This window comes from Eurypyga helias, unplaced genomic scaffold (assembly GCF_000690775.1).
Source record: "Eurypyga helias isolate BGI_N326 unplaced genomic scaffold, ASM69077v1 scaffold17591, whole genome shotgun sequence".
NCBI lineage: Eukaryota > Metazoa > Chordata > Aves > Eurypygiformes > Eurypygidae > Eurypyga > Eurypyga helias.
Window position 1 is genome coordinate 72,528 of NW_010229127.1, and position 17,034 is coordinate 89,561.

Here is a 17,034-nt window from a genome sequence, read left to right on the forward strand (position 1 = left end):
GACTCATCACGCAGAGGTCTGTAGGCACTTATCCACATGTGTTGGTTTGTCCTTGGCTGGCTGCTGGTCGCCTGCCCGCCCAGACACTCTCTCACTCTCTGGATTTGATGGGGGGGGAGGAGAAAGTAAGATGAAAAGATGCTCAGGCATCAAGATAAAGACAGGAGATCACTTACAAATTACCATCACAGGCAAAACAGACTTGACTCAATTTATTGCCAATTAAGATACAGTTGGATGGTGAGAAACAAAACCACCTTCCCCCAGTCCCCACTCTTTTCCCCAGGCTCAACTGTACTCTTGCATTCCCAACTCCCCTACTTTTTCCTGAGCCTTGACCGGTGCAGAGGGAATGGGGGATTGCAGTCAGGATGTAACACTTCCCCTTGGCTGCTCCTTCATCTGCACACTTCTGTACTCCAGTGTGAGCCCTCCTGGGGCTGTTCTTCAGGATACTCCTGGTCCTGCATGGGTCCTCTCTGGGCTGCAGTTCCTGTCAGGAGAACCTGCTCCCACAGGGGCGTTCCACTTCCCACAGTTCCTTTAGGGAATATCCACCTGTTGGGGTGTGGGGACCTCAGCAGGCTGCCATGTGGGTATCTGCTCCATCGTGGTCCTCACCACTGGCTGCAGGGAGATGCCTGGTCTCTCCAGGAGCTGCAGGGAAATCTCTGCTCTGGTACCTGGAGCCCCTTGTGCCTGTCTTCCTCTCAGGGCCTGGTGCTCACAGGGCTGCTTCTCACATGTTTTTTAATCTATCCTGTTGTGTTTTGTCCTTTCTTAAACACATTTTCATAGAGGTACCACAAGCTTCTCCTGGGCTCAGCCAGGTCCTGCTGGAGGCCTGTTGTGGATCTGGCTGGAACCAGCACAGGGCAGCCCCTCACCAGCACCTAGGTACAGACACCAGTGCACTGAGGTGTCTGCATTAGGAGGGCGTGTCACTGGAACCCCTCTTTGGTCAGTGGAAAAAGAGGGGCTTCTCATGATGGCAGTCCTGCTATAGGTAAAACTGATGTGTGCTAAACAACACAGGTCCTAAAGCTTCCTGTGGGGTGGGATCATTTCTCTAAGTACAGTGGGTGGGGTATACAGCAGAGCATAATTCATGGAAAGCTCTGCTTCCATAGCTCTAGTGGTTCCTGATAGCACCTTTTATGAGCAGAATTTTTATCCGATCAAAGGGCCTGATCCATCATCACTGAAATACTGGATGCACATCATTTGGGCTGGTATAACATCTAGACCACAGCTAGGTCAACAGTCCATCACATGCCTTTGAAGTGGACAGCGTGGGGTTTTTTTGTAATCTTTTATTTGGCCTTGTTTCACACTAGAAGCAAACATATGTGACACAGCAAAACATTATTTGGCTTGAACTCTCTTATTTGGCATATTTAACATAAGTGATTGCTTCATTTATTTAGCAGCATTCATTATAAATTAGCAAACCTGCACAGATAAAGAACAGAGAACAGTATCTGCAGTAACATGCCTAAAACCTCTCTTTAGTTTTGCAGTGGTTCTGGCATTTTCCTGTGTGGTTGCACACTAATGCTTGTGCATTTTCATGAGCCACTTCTACGTTTATATTGTGTGTTTTCTTTCTTTCCTTTTTTTTTTTTTTTTTTAAGGAATTAGCTAAGAGGACTCCCTCTAAGCATCCTGATCACCCAGCTGTCCAGAACGCACTGCAGGCAATGAAGACAGTCTGCACCAATATCAACGAGACCAAGAGACAGATGGAGAAACTGGAAGCCCTTGAACAGTTGCAGTCCCACATTGAAGGATGGGAGGTATGATGTAGGACTAGCAAGCTCCCTCGAGGCAGTTCGCTGCGCAGTTTAATAGGCTGAAGTTTAGTGACTCATCCTGTGTACAGGGATTTCTGTTTCTTACATGATGTGTAAGTGCTCTTGAAGGTGTGGGCAGCATCACTCTGATGAGTTTAGGATTTAGTGTTTATTTTGCATGTGCAGGCCACTGCAAAATTGTCGCATAACAAACGGATTATGAAAGAAAGAAAGGTGTTAGAGCCAGAATGGACTGAAATTTCAAATGGGCATATCTCATTTGAAAGACAAATAGGTCTAGATAGATGAAATCAGGATTGATCTAAATAACAGAAGTTTCTGTTTCCATTCATACAAGCTGTTATTTTTTTCCATGAGCTTTGAAAATTAGCTCACTTAGCTTCATACAGACTTCCTGTATAAAACGTAGATTAGTAAGTATTAGACTAAAAAACAACTGGTATATTTGTGTTTGTTCCAGTTAAGTTACTCATGGATGTGTTTCCAGTGATGTGTTTATCAGTAGGTGGATTGGTGTAGGTAGAAGCATTTACTATGGAAGGGAGAAAAATAAGAGGTAGAAAACTAGAATGTGAAGCTTAGGGGAAGAGGCAATCTGGAAAAAGAGCCACTCAGTAGAAACAGTGGGAAGTCAGGGTGGTGTGCAGAGGGTTGACAGCTTATCTTGTGATGACGACAGCTGAGGTCCTTGAATCAGGGGAGTTGGAAGCCTCTGGGAGGTACACTGTAGGGAGGCAGTGGTGTTAAATGGCCTCATGGAGAGAATGGTGTCGGCATTCAGCGAGACTGACATTTAAAATGTCGAGGCTGATCACTGCCAGCTGAAGATTTCTTAGCTGAGGACATCTTGTTAGAGGTCATGTAAACTTCCTCATGTTCGGACTCTTGGGTCCTCTCCATGACTCTCTTTTGGGTTGTTTTTTATCTTTCGTGTATGTTTTAAACCTTGCTCATTTTTTCCCTGAAGGATGTTCTTGGCATCCAGCTAAAGACATGAGAACAACCCAGATATCCAGCTGTGTATTTTTTGGATAGCAAGCTCGACAAACAGAGTAATACAATGTTCTACATAGCAAGACTTCTAGACACAGTTAAACCATTTCAGAGTCAATGCAACTCACAGCTCATGTAGGCAAGAGGCATGGTTTGAACTCTGGAGCCTGAAGCATGACTATAAAAGTGTCCATGATGCCATAAATGAAGTGGTGTCCAAACTTATTCCTTTTTTTTTTAGGGTTTATCTTATCTACAGCAACATTCTGGGGCTGAAAACCCTTTCAGATCTGTTTATATATGATGTTTTGTAACAAAGTGACCTAGGTCACTCAACTCAAAATTTCAAAAAGGAAGAAGTGATTTTTCCCTCCCAGTGAGCTGGAGAACATTTCTAAATTATTCTAGTGGTCTATTAAAAGGAGGAAAACTAGCTTTATGCAGCACAGATACATGGTAGTGCTCAACATAATGGCATTTTTTCTTCTGTACATGTAAAGAAGTTTGAAACACATTGATAATTTCCTGTCTTGGGTTTCTACAGTTCTAGGGGTCTTGTAAATTATTACTCTAGAGAATAGTGCTATGTTGGTAAATAACTGGGTTTAGTTTTCAGATGTATTTCACAGTGTATTCCTCATGTGAAGGGCTCCTAACCTGTCTATGGAAAACTGCAGTTGCTGAATTAAATAAAGTTTTAGCTTAACAATGCAGTGATTTTAGCCACAGAGCTGACTGTAGGACAAGGTCTGTAAGGCAAATTTATGCCTACTCTTAGTTTGTCTGATGGCAATCTCTCCTATGAAATAGAAAATTTCCCTTTCTCATTAGCATGGATATGGATTCTGAAACACTGGTTCCCTGTGTATACAGTTGTATGCCATACATGCTACTTCGACAAGGCCTGTGGCTTCCAACTGTTCTAATCCAAGGCTTCCAAATTGTCAAAAAGAAGTGAAGATCAGCTTCCTTTTGACCAAGAATTTTACAGTTACAAGGGATGTAGCCTGAGTCTATGGAATGTGCGAGCAGCCCAGCATGAAGTTTGGCATTAATTTGTTCACATAATTTGGAACAGGCTCCACCTTTTCTAATGTTTTTTTTTTAACCAAACCAGCAGTTTCACTGGTTGCACTTCTTCCATCCATCCTAATGGATCACCTCCCTGGTCTGTTCTTCATCATGTTGCCATCAGTGCCACCCTCAATATTTCCAACATGAAGAACAAGGCAACATCATTTTGGTTCTGCAGTGTCTCTTCTTGCTCTTAAGAGTCGTCAATAACTTCACTAAGAGCAGTAGTGTTTTTTAGAGCATATTCCTCAATTCAACATGTTTTCTTCAGCATCTTCCCCTACCAATCTTCATTTACCTCTAACACCACTGTCATAGACTGAGCATGTACTGGCATCACCCTGCCAGTCTCTTTCTGAGACAGATTATGATGAGGGGACATGTTAAATTAGGCCGAGCACGGGAAGCCGTTGAAGGCCTGCACTTAATCAGAGCTCTGCTCATCAAGATGAGCTCTACTCAGATTCATTCTTTTGGAATGCACAGAATCCATGTAGATATATGTTGCGGATTAGTCTCGGGCAGGTCAATTTAATTCTGGTTAATCCTTCTGGGAAACAAAGATTAGTTTAAGAAGAGGAGAAAGGGAAGTAGGGGATGCATGAGAAGGCTATCAGTGTTTTTGTCTGCTTAGTGAAGACCAAGTTAATATGCTGTTTCTATTAATACTGTACTGGTTTTACTGTGGGGAGAGCTGCTTCCCATGAGTCCTTGTGAATTATTTCTGCTGAGCAACTGCAACATATCCCCAGATTCTCTCAGTCTGAAATGCATAGGGGAGCAAAACCCCCCCACAGAACAGCATGAGTTGTAAGAGACATGTTAGTGCTTAGGCAGATCAGACATTTTTTAATTGGCTGTAATTTGCAATTCCACCAGCTATGATGTTTTCTTTTTCTTTTTTTTTTTCTTTCCCTGAAGCTTAGTCCCCCTTAGAAAGGTGAGAAATCCTGTGTTGTCTCTGAAAACACCAAATAAGTATTCTTACTCTGTTTCTTACTGTTAAAAAACCTCTCAAATCGGTGCAAATGGGAAGTAGCTAGGTCAACAGCAAACAGGAAATGCATCAACAGCATTTAGATATCATCATGATGGGTCTGATGGAAAAATAAAGATTGTAGGTTGAGAAGCAAACATAGCAATCATTTACTTTCACTTCCTGCACAAAATAGGTCAGATAATTTTACCCAGTGATTCCTGTGTAAGTAAAAGTTTGACTCCAGTTACTGATTGTGCTTATTGCTTTTGCTGTCTCTGGGTATCTTCTGGAGAATGAGGTGCTCGGAAGCCTTGATTTCTCCATGGGCAAACCACATGAGAAGCAAACTTTCGTCTTTGTACAGCCAGTTGGTTTCTGTTCCTATTTGTGCATGTGCGGCCTTTGCCTGCGATGCAGTGATTTCTCCTGCAGATGGTAACAGGTCATTTCAGACTAACATTTCTGGACATGTATTGACTCTTTCTATGGAATGATTAATAAGACAATAAAAACATATCAGGACAGCAGATGGAACTCTTGCATCTAGCTACTTTGTGCATCATTCCATCCAGAATGTATAGAAACACGTTTTTGGAACACACAAATTGGTGCTGCATACTTGGCAGCCTTTAAAAGGGCCCCATTTAAAGGACTGTACGATTGCTTTTCGTAGGAATACTCTGAGTAACAGTTTGGGGAATGAATGGCTTAGTGTGATCTACTGTAGTTTTCAGCTTCTGGGCATCCTCATAAGCTGAAGTGTCTTGAGCACCAAGCTCAGTTGTCTCTGGGGCTGTCTAGTGCATGTACTGGCTTGCACGCAACAGCTAGCACAGTGTGCCTGACCCAACCTCTGATTTTCACGGCTGTGTTTCTAACTTGCTTGTGTTTATGAGAACTCCAGTACCGAGGGCACCTGTGTGTGCTTCTTCAAAAGAGTTGGAGAGCCATAGCACCACTGAGATGATTTTGCAGAGAGATGGTTAATCGTGATGTATGTCATTATCAGAGCTACAGCGTTACGGATATACCATTATTCTTTTATAAAGCGTTCCTAAAGCCATCGCTTGTGATATTTGCATTGATAGGTCAGGGTATGAAGGGAGAACTAATGGCCTTGAGAGATTCATAATACAGCTGCTTTGAGAGTGAAAGATGTCTTCAGGAAATAGTCTCTGGAGTTTAATAAGGAAGGTTTAGTGTAGTGTATGAGGACTCCAAAAAAATATTTGTAATCCAGAGAAAACATGATGTGTTTAGGCATATTAAGAAATTGTGGGCTTCCTCCTTATGAGTGCAGCAGTTATTTCACAGTATAATGACATGCAGATAAAATGACAGTGTTTTAGTAAAAATTCTTCATCGCACATGCACACAAAAAGTTAAAAATAAACAATATATCTTTTCTATGTTTCAGGGGTCAAATCTGACAGACATCTGCACACAGCTTTTGCTCCAAGGGACTTTGTTAAAAATCTCAGCAAATGTTCTTTCTGTTTGATAATCTACTGGTCTATTGCAAAAGGAAATCCAGGTGAGTCCCTCTGTCTTTACGATTTGGTGGTGAGACCATTCAGAAGTTTTGTAAGTAGAAGGAGTGATCAGATAATGATCACTCACTGTATTCCCTGGTGCTCTGTAGAGCTGAGTCACAGGCATGACTTTCCTCCGTTCTTGACTATTGCTATTACTTATCCAGCGACTTCTTTCTCATGTAGTCTGGTAGGATAAATATGCCAGACAGTAATGGGGTCCACACCCTGAGAAGTGCGCAATCCAAAGACAGAAGTTGATGCAGCACAGAAAAAACACAGAGTGAGCTCTCGCAGCTGGAAAGCTTCCCAGAGCAGATGGGTCTCCAGGAGTGAAGAAATGGCCTTGCCAACTTTCATTGTGAGGTTATTCCATGCAGACGAGGGTGACGTGAAAAGTGATATGAAGCCAAAAAAGGGTAAAGTGGAAGACTAAGAAAACATTAAATAGATGCAGGGCACAGAGGAGTGAGGAAGAGAAGATTAGCAAGTTGCTGTTCAGCATTTGCAGCCCATGTGTCCTGTGCGTTGTCTGTCTTATCCTAGTAACAATTTTTGCATCATTCACCTCAAGAAACTTAAATGTTATTAACACCTACTGCTTACTGTTAAAATAGCTTTGGCAATGTGAAGGGCAATATGCTTCTACAGCAATTATCCTGTATTTCAGTTCTCAAGCTTTTCACTTTCATACATCCAGTCCCATTCTCATGTCTTGGTCTCTTCTGAGTTTACAATGCGTTCATACACTCCAGATTCTACTCCTACTCCCTTTCCTGTAATATCCTCTCCCTTCTTCACCTTATACTTGTTTACTGGTGATGGCCAAGTAGAATGACCAGCTCAATTAGAAATTCACAAAAAGAGTGTTCTCTCCAAAAAAAGTTCTCATATCTCAAAATTCGGGTTTTATCTCCCAGTTTTTTCTTAAGTGGATATTTTGGAACCATTAAGCTGGGAAAGAATAATTTCAGTAATGTTCAGACTTTTTGTGTGTATAATGCTGATACTATACAACAAATACAAATTATTTGTTCTAGAATGTTCTTAGAATGTAACAAACTTAAATTAAAAGGAAAAAATTACATAATTTAATCTTATACAGTTTCTAATAATATCTGACTGAAGCATTCTGACTGCTGAAATGAAGCAAAAATATGAAACATTTCATTTTGACACTTTATCAAATCTGTCAAAATCCATACTTCCATATGAAACAGAATGCCGAAATTTTTGTGTCTTCTAACAGAAAATTATTACTTACTACAAAACCCCCTAAACCAATTTGAGATCTAATTTTTTCTTCTTCAGAGCTCTTAGAAACTGGTTTTTTAGTCCTGTTTGTAGTTCAGGTTAGCCTAGCCCCTCCTGCGCTGTCCAGGCATTTTTCCTGGAATACAAAGATTTAGAAAACAAAATGTTCTTCTGCCTTTTAAGCAATGCTCTGTTTTTCTACGAGAGATATTATTGAGCTACTCTGTAGTTTGGCTTGATTCTGGAGGAGGCTGCTGTAACACTCTGATTTTCCCAAAGGATCGATATTGTTTATCTTTGTCTAATAATGTAGCTTGAACTGATGAAATGTCCAGGATCTGATTTCCATTAAAAAGTAGAATATTTTATTAAGTCTGCTGGGAGTTGCCTAATGTAAAAGATATATTTAGGGATTGCTGGGTGACTTTAATTTTGGATATTTCTCCTGTCTAGTTGCTATTTATAATTAGTCTAGTATGGAACTGAATGTCTATCCAATTGTGCTGGTTTGATCACTTGGCCAGCTGCTTGACAAACAACTGACATGTTAGCGGGACACAGATTTTGAAAAACAAACACACACCAACGAAAAAAAGCACAAACCCTCAAACCTGCCTGTGTCTGTTCCTAATTTGAAAAGGAATGACTTGGTTCTCATCTCATTTGTACTATGCATATCTTGTAGAAATCACCAGAGTTTTTCTTGATTGAAAAGTGCAATCAGAATTCGGGCCTCCATCTTTGATAAGTAGTCAACGGTGCAGGCACTGGAACTTGGGCATCGTATCTTTTCACAATAGCATAAATCAGGAGTAGCATTGTTGAGACCAATTTAAGGTGTGTTTAGAATCAGAATTAGATCTGTGATTTCTAGATCTAGGACTGCAATCGCATCTTCTGCAGAAGCTTAGGGAAGTCCAACAAACTGATGACATAGATTTTCAGGGCTCAATATTGTTTTGTGTTTTTAGCAGGATCACACTGCTGTTTAAATTGAATCCTTATGTAAGGAACAATATGTTTCATGTGGGGAAATGGGCTGAGCATTTAAAAGGTTTAACTAAGGCTGCCAGGACAGTTTTTCTTTGGACTCAAACATTTGTCTGTAGGAAATGATGTAATACCTCCAAGATCTCAGTCTGGTCAGTCTAATTGGATGTAAATATGTGACCATCACTAAAGGTGTATTTGTCACTGAAGCTAGTTGCAAAAGGAAAAATTTTATCATAGATATTTCACTTTGACAGAAATTTTCTCCCTGGCTGCTCCTTATTGCAACATTCTTTGAATCTTCTGAGCTCCTGGCACGTTGCCACAGCCATCCCTTCACGGCACAGTTTGGACACCTGCCATCTCAAATGATGATCATTTGACCAGTTGTGTTCTGGTTCACAGAGCAGGGTTGTTCTTGGATATTAAAGCTCAGCAGGTGTCAGCTGGATAGTTTTGAACCTATTCTAGACACAAAAATCAGAACATAACTTAGCAATGGAAAGTGTTTTCCTGAAATTTTCATAAGACACTTCAACAGAGACAATATAAAGCTTATGGATAAGGATGTAAACTTTGGTGCAAAATCACCACAGTAGCACCTTCACAAATGCAGCAACCAATAATATTTAACGTGTACACAGACTGTGTGACACTGGCCTTTTCATAGCTTTCATTTTGTACTTGAAACTTGGTACACAAATTTATGCAAATTTGTCAAAGCTTTAGGCGAACGAAGGAGGCAAATGTAACATTGTGTCAGGTGACAACGCAGCCTTCATCCCAAAGCCATGTGCAGTTCAGTGTACTGGCATCTCAATCAGTGTGTTGTCAAGAATGTCAATCTTGAAGGCATCCTAATCTTCACATAATCTTGCAAAATAAGCTCTTTATCGCTCTACTGACACTGTTGTACGCTTATCGTTGTGAGCTGATTGAGTATTCAAATTATTTAGAATCAGAGACATGGTCATGACCACAAAACCCTATATTGAGATTCATTTTAATAGTCATATCCCAGACTGATTTATGCATATGTATGTTGCACTGTTTGCTTATATGTGGCTAACAGTCTAACTCCTAATTACAGGGTTACTGGGAAAAAAGCATCTAAACGGACAAAGTCAATCAACGGGTCCCTGTATATCTTCAGGGGCCGAATAAATACAGAAGTCATGGAGGTGGAGAACGTGGAAGATGGAACAGGTAAGAGACCAAATACTGACTTAACAACACAGCAAGTCCAGATCTTATGTTGGAAGTTGGTACAAAAGTACTCGTCCATCTCCTTCAATGAAATCTTAAGTAAGCTGTGTAACTTCTGAGGCCTTTGCTATTTTACCAACTTACATACTTATATACCAACTTCAGTCTGAAATGACCTTCGGAATTGTTTGTGTACCCCAAAGCTTGTCTATTTTTTCTCCTAATCCAAGTTAATTCAGTAAAAGATACTTTCTCTTTTTCCTATCTTTTCTTTTCTCATGTCTTAAGCCATTACAGCTATAATAACAGAACTTCTGGATCATCCTCTCATTTAGCATACTACCAAATATTAATCTTAGCATCAAATCAGTAGCATGGAATGTGGCCATGATCAAAATATGGGAATGCAGCTGTGTTACAGTTCTTGTGTTCTGACACAGGCAGGAAGATGGCTTGGGTTTCTGATTTCATCTGCAAAGGCCACACCAGCCCCTGGTTCTATTGTAATGAGTCAGGAATTAATATTATGCCCTTTACACAGTTGACATCGAAGAGCTCCCATGTCCTGTGGACAAAGAGTGCAAGAAGGTAGCGTGTCCCCAGAAAGTTTAGAACAAATAACCTGAACAAACATCATAGACTTTTTCACTGGTGTCAATGTGTTTAAAGTATTTTAATTCTTCTGAGGGGAAGTTACAAAGTGTCGCTCTTAGGACCAAAGCATTCAGTCAGTTGAACAACCTAGCCATTGATCCTTCTGTTAATATTTGTACTTCCAGCGGGGTCAGTAACAACCAGTCACATGGTCAGCCAGTAAGACTGATGCCTGAGGAACACCTCCAGAAATCAGGCTCTTCAGAGAAGAAGATTTTAGTTAAGGGGTCCCACAGTGATTTGATTGAAGTAGCAGGCTTTCTGTTCACTGTGCATTGTGCTTTGGGTTTTCACAGCAGATTACCACAGCAACGGCTACACTGTGACAAATGGCTGGAAGATACACAACACAGCCAAAAACAAGTGGTTTGTGTGTATGGCCAAGACTGCAGAGGACAAACAGAAATGGTTGGATGCTATAATCAAGGAAAGGGAGCAGAGAGAGAGTAAGTGGATCATGGATGTTCTAATGCATTGAACGAACTTGTGTACAAAGGAGAAATGTATGTGCATGTGTATCTGTTGGAGAGAAAAAGAAGAGGTTGCACTTTTTCCTCCATGGGCAGAATTAAAATTGATCCCTTAATGACAAAGAAAATCAAGTGATTGAAAGCAAATGTTTCTGAATGTATACCTTGGGGGTTTTATGGACTTCTGTCACTGATTTATCAAATATTTCTATTTGCCAGAGTCAGTTTCTTGGATGCGTTAAATTACTGTAAAAAAATTACATTTAATCAATTCAATTTTTTGGTCTTTTTTGGTAAATAAGATAAAACTGTATTTGTATTTATCAGTAAAAGGAAAGAAGAAAATCCAGCGTTTAGCCTTATTCCATAGGCAAGGGCACAAACTTGTTCTCACAAACTCAGCCTCCAGAATCTTGAAACAAACTAAACAGTTCATGGAGAAAAACTCTAGAAATATTACACTTAAACTGAGAACAGTGACCGGTGTATCCAGATGCTTGTCACTTTTATCTTTTCTTCTGGAATGAAGCAAAATCTGAGCTTATTTTGAAATGATGTGCAATTGCAGCAAGCTCATAAAGCCATGAATCAGGGTGGGCAGTAAAAGTTCTGAGTTGCTTTAAAAGTCAGAACTTCTTTCACAAGTGAACCTGCTTCCCTGTTTGCTCAATGGCAGAAGTAATAGCTCATTTCCAGTGGAAATGACACTTTTTAAAAACATTCTGTGCCTGACTTTTAGAAGCGGTTCCCCTCTCTGCATCTCCAGTAAAGATGTAGTTGCTCGTCTACGCTAATATTGAAAGAGGCCACCCTGAAACCTGTTTTTGGTAGTGTGTGTTCAGAACTTGTACTTGATAAGCTTTAGATTTTTAAAGTATTTTAAGAAAGCTACAGATCTGTCACTGAAGTTTAATGAAAGCAGAGTCTAAATTCTTTAATGCCCTTGGTTTTTATGTTACAACGCATCTGATCCACTAAACACAATGCACATTGCAGTGTTATTTGTTACCGTAGCACTTGTCACGTATGAACCCCAATACCCCTTTTGATAATAGAAAAGGTATTCAAATGATATTCTTCAAAATATAGATATGGCGTGGTGTAAATTCAAAAGAACTACCTGAAGGCAGCAGAGAGAATCAGTTGTGCTCTTTTTTTTTTTGTTTTGTGGTTTTGTTTTTGTTTTTTTTTTTAAATAAGAAGTGTTTTGCCATTCAGAGCTGGTGATCTGTGCTCATTGGTCAGTTCTGCATCCCACTCTACTGTAAGGATCCTGATCTTCTACATGATATTTTTTTTTTTTTAATAAAATACATTTCTTGGCTCTTTTACCCTCAGAGTGCTAAATCATATCTCTACAAGATTCAGGGAGTCTCCATTTCATAGGTATTTTTCGCTTTCTGAGGTCACTGGTGCTCTGTGGAATTTCCTGTGCATCAGGTACAACGTGTGAGGAGAGAGAAGGTTCAATAAGAAGTAAAAAGACAGGACTAGAAAAACAGATCATATCTAAACGGGGAGCTTGAGCATATAGGTAGGAGGCTGAAATAAGTAATAGGAAAGAAGAACTATTCCTTAACAGAAAGTTTGTCAAACTTTTCTGTGCAGCATTGGCTACTAAGAATGGGGTTTTCTTCCTGATGCTTTTTTGTCTTACAGTTTTATGATGTGGCAGCTGATGACAGGCACTCAGGATAAGCATAGATATTCTGGCAGACATTCCAGGCCTTATTGGAAAATCTCCTTTGGATCAGAGTACTTGGGAAGTCACAGAGATATCAGTGTTTGGATTAGAAAGCTTGGTGAGATTCCCAGTTCTGTAAGATGAGTTGGGTAGAATGTGCATTCCAGTCTGCCATTTACATCAGAGCCTGGGGAATTCAGTGATGTAAGAGCAGCAGGAAACATGTATACTGTTACACAGGCTGTTTTCTATCACAAGTTCACGTTGCAAATTAGCCTCAGCTACACGTGTCAGCATTTGCGTTAAATTGGATCACAGTGTTGGGGAAAGAAGAGGATGGAAGAATAACGGCAATAGGCCAGGGGATTTGTGGAGCCAAAACCTTTAGCCAGATATTGGACACATGAAAGCAATACTGTATTTGACAGACAAAATGTTGTGCAAGTCTAATTTCTGGAACGTGCATTTCAAGCCTCTAAAAGAATGCATTAAGCATTTTCAAAAAGCTAGAAAGCAGCTCTGATGACACAGAAGACTCAATTCATTTCAGTATCATACCATAAAGAGGCAGGATTTATGTCCAGTTAGGGTGAAGTGCTGTTCCTAAAGAATGTACAGTTTTCATTTTCTAGCCTTGCACTGATCACTTGAATTCTGCCTAATGTCAATCTTTGTAAAAAAATTAGGCATGTAGGTACAGGACCAATTCAGGCTGCCTGTTTTCAAGCTAATCTTAAAGGTGTCTAAAGTCTCTGCCTCTGTTTCACATTCCAGAGTGGCCCAGATTTGCAAGTTCTAGAATAACTTAGCCAGAAAACGAAACGATCTGTTCAGGCTAGAAGAGACAAAACATCTACAGCAGCAAAACAGCTTTGCTCATGTGCTGTCCTCCTGAGGCAATTTGCATATCTGAAGGGAAGAGTGCCAGAAAATGCCAGTTATGACGACAGTTGTAACACAGACAGCTATTGTTTTCGGAGATCTTCCTCCTGACCGTAGCAATTTGCAAGTTAACATGGGCTATGCGGAAACTCATGCAAAGTGAACATGGAATTTTCTTTATATCCAATTATCTATCATTCCTCAAATCATTCAGGATTTCTTTCATTGACTGGATAATAGGATATTCAAACCGTATTTTTAGCCTAGGAGTATTAGTAAATAGGGTAATTAGGAAAGTATGAGAAAATAATGTTCCTGTCTAGTTTTGATTTATTTAAGGATTTGAATTTGATTTCAGCAGTTCTGTATTTTTGGCTTCAAGTAACAGAACACTCAAAAAGTCACCTACTCTGTCACGCATTTAGCTGCCTTGAACAAGTCTTATGCCAGCAGTTATTTCAGGGTCAGAAGTGAAACTGCAACAGGAAATCAGTTTCAGAAGGTATATGTTTTATCTTGCTTTGTTTGGAACTTCTCCATGTTCTGTAAACCACTCTACTTTGTGTGCTGTGACATAACCATAAGTTTAAAACTGCTTTTTAAAATGGAGAAGAAAAGCTTCAAGCGTCAGGTTGGTGCTAAACTCAACAATGACAGTTTTATACTCAGATATGACCTAATTTCCCACTTGTTTGGAAAATAAGTCAGTTAATTTTTGTGTTTTTACCACTTTCGGTTTGGCCTCAGCTTTTGACTTTGAGCAAACATTTTATCTGATGTTAAGGATCTGAAAGAATTTCTGCTCTGTATTCCAGGTTTGAAACTGGGAATGGAGAGGGACGCATATGTCATGATTGCAGAAAAAGGAGAGAAGCTGTACCAAATGATGATGAGCAAGAAAGTGAACCTTATCAAAGACAGGAGGAGAAAATTAAGTACTGTTCCCAAGTGCTTTCTTGGCAAGTAAGTGTCATTTGAATTGAAAAGGCCCTTTCATACCAATTAAAAGAATGGACTCTGGGTATGGCGTTGTGAGGTCAGATCAGATGTGCTTTGATGCAGCTTAATTGAAAAGGCCATAACCCCCATTACAGTTGTGACTTATTAGAATTAATCATTGATTTCTGTGTTACACCATACACCGGCTGGACAGTGACAGCTCATTCTGTTGTACAGTAACTCATAACAGCTGTTTCAAATCAGCAAAAGGAGCAAGAAAAAGGACCTTAACTCCCACAAGCTCATGGCTGTTGGTGGCCTAACCTGTACCCTCTTTTGTATACAAGGAAATGCTGCTTACCAGGTGATGTTTAAATCCAGCAGAACTGTCATGTCTCAGGATTGAATTTAGACGTTTCCTGTTTGTTAGTGTAACAGACACAAATGAAATGTTGTTCATCCGGAGACCTCATGCATTTGTTAGGAGTTTAGGGCTTTACTGGCAGGAAAACACCTCTTTCATGCAGGCTAGATATTATAAAATAATTGTTAAAAATGACAACGTGTGAGGCAGGAGAAGAGAGACCTCATGGGCAAATCAAATCAGAGATTAGATATGGTAGGATTGAGGCTGTTGCAAGGAAATGTCCTGCGTGGCACACGGAGACACAGTAGTTGACCTGAGAAGACTTTTCTGCCTCAGCTGTTTATGATTGAAATTATCAGCTGTGGGAAGAAAAAGGGTTCTGAGAGGCAGATTATCCATTCATTATATACACACCCACCCACTCATCCCTCCACACACTCAGCCTTTCACACACTCATCCCTCCAACCCCACCCACCCATACCTGATTGTGCTGGATTCAAACTGAAACCTTTAAGCTCTGATTTTTGGAGGCATGATACAGAATTTCCTATTTTCCCTGAAACAGAAAGTACCAGATCAGAAATGTATGTTTCTCCAGTGCTGATACGTAAGAGTCTGTTGTGGATTCCCAAATGTTTTGCTTAATCTGAAGTCTCACGTGGGATTTCCTGCTACTCATTTTTATTTTAAAATAATCTATTTTCTTAAATGCTTCCCAATCTCTCCTGCTCGTTGCCCTCACCCAGCCACCTCACGTTCCAGTAGGGAGGACCTAACTTTGCCAGTGGGTAACTGAGCCCTGACTGAGGTACCTACAGGTATCTTGATGTGACAAAAGCATTATTTCTGCTGATGTTCTGCAGATGTCTTTTCAACTGTCACTTGGTACAGTCCTGTGCAACTCAGCTGACTGCAACTCGGTCAGTACAATCCACTCATGACTCACAGACTTTTCATATAATTCCTGGGGCTTCCCTGAACAATGCATATTGGCTGTGACCTATTATTTTTTCAGACATTCCTGCCTAAGGGAGTCACTATTAACTGTGCTGAGATGGACTTAGTGGTTTTCTGCTACATGCAGCTGAGAGTAACACTAAGGACCAAAAAATAATTTTTCCCTTGGCCTTTGGTTATCAGATAGCATCTAATAATTCAACAGATAAATGTGTTTGCAGAAAAAAGAAGCATGAACTAATCTTAATGTCTTCAGAAATATCACATGCAATTTTTTGTAAGGCTGTTTATTGAACTTACCTTCAGCGACTGACTTGCTTGAGTGCAAATCCACTTTCCTAGGCACTCCTGAGGTGTACTGGCATTTAGGCATGTGACTGGTGATACAACGGGAAAACTGTGTGTTGGAGCCAATATATGTAAACGACAGCCTTGCCATGCTGCTTTTCAGCACTGCAGTAAACTGTGTTGAGCTTGGAATAGAGAGGATCTATCAACCTCAGGAGATTCCAAACACATCTGATCAGATTGCACATGCCTGGACAGGTTGGATTTTCCTGTGTCTGTCCTAAGTAGAAACACAGCTGTTCCAGGCCCCCTAATTTCAGAGGTATAGTTGGGAGATGGTGTCCTGACTTGCATGTTAGCCCTGGGGAGTGAGGGTACTCTCTGTTATGCTGGAGAACTGCTTAGGACAAGGTGAGGAAACAAATCAAACTTTGCCGTCCACTTTTTTGAGCTGATGCTTTTTTAGCAACACTCCAGCATGTGCCTAAAAAACTTGGAATATTTCTGCATCATGCACTTTTCAGTGCTTATAAAGCCTTCAGAGAAAATGTTTACTGATTTTGCTTATGAATCAAATGCCACAGAAGTCTTAAAGAAGCTTTTAAGAAAACCACCCCATGGTTCTGAGCTTCAGGGCTGTGAGAGTGGCCTTATTTTCCTTTTTTCAGCTTGCAGTTTCAGACTTTAAGAAGACTGCCTTACGTTTACAATCCAAATAAACTCCAGGGACACAGTTTAAAATAAGAGAAGCAGGAATACTAACAGGGTAGCAGTGTTCTGCTCAAGTTTTGGGCGACTGTTTTAAGTGCTGAAACCTTCCATAGACCCATCACACTCAATGGAAAAATGTATAGCAGCTGTACGTAACATTGGCCAGCATGTCTGTGATGGGGTACTCCACGGTGTGTGCGTCTTGTATTCTCAGTAATGAGTGTGCAGGATCACTCCTG

General features: G+C 40.4%; 1 protein-coding gene across 1 annotated transcript in view; it reads left to right on the forward strand.

Annotated features, from left to right (window-relative positions):
* Positions 1 to 17,034, forward strand: part of LOC104516082 (phosphatidylinositol 3,4,5-trisphosphate-dependent Rac exchanger 1 protein-like) — a gene marked incomplete at both ends in the record, with an annotated part of 82,681 nt that overhangs the window by 25,019 nt on the left and 40,628 nt on the right. Inside the window, 6 exon segments of the mRNA XM_010160291.1 lie at positions 1,635 to 1,796; positions 6,278 to 6,342; positions 6,344 to 6,394; positions 9,727 to 9,842; positions 10,793 to 10,942; positions 14,348 to 14,495. Of these exon segments, the coding sequence (XP_010158593.1) occupies positions 1,635 to 1,796; positions 6,278 to 6,342; positions 6,344 to 6,394; positions 9,727 to 9,842; positions 10,793 to 10,942; positions 14,348 to 14,495 (692 nt within the window).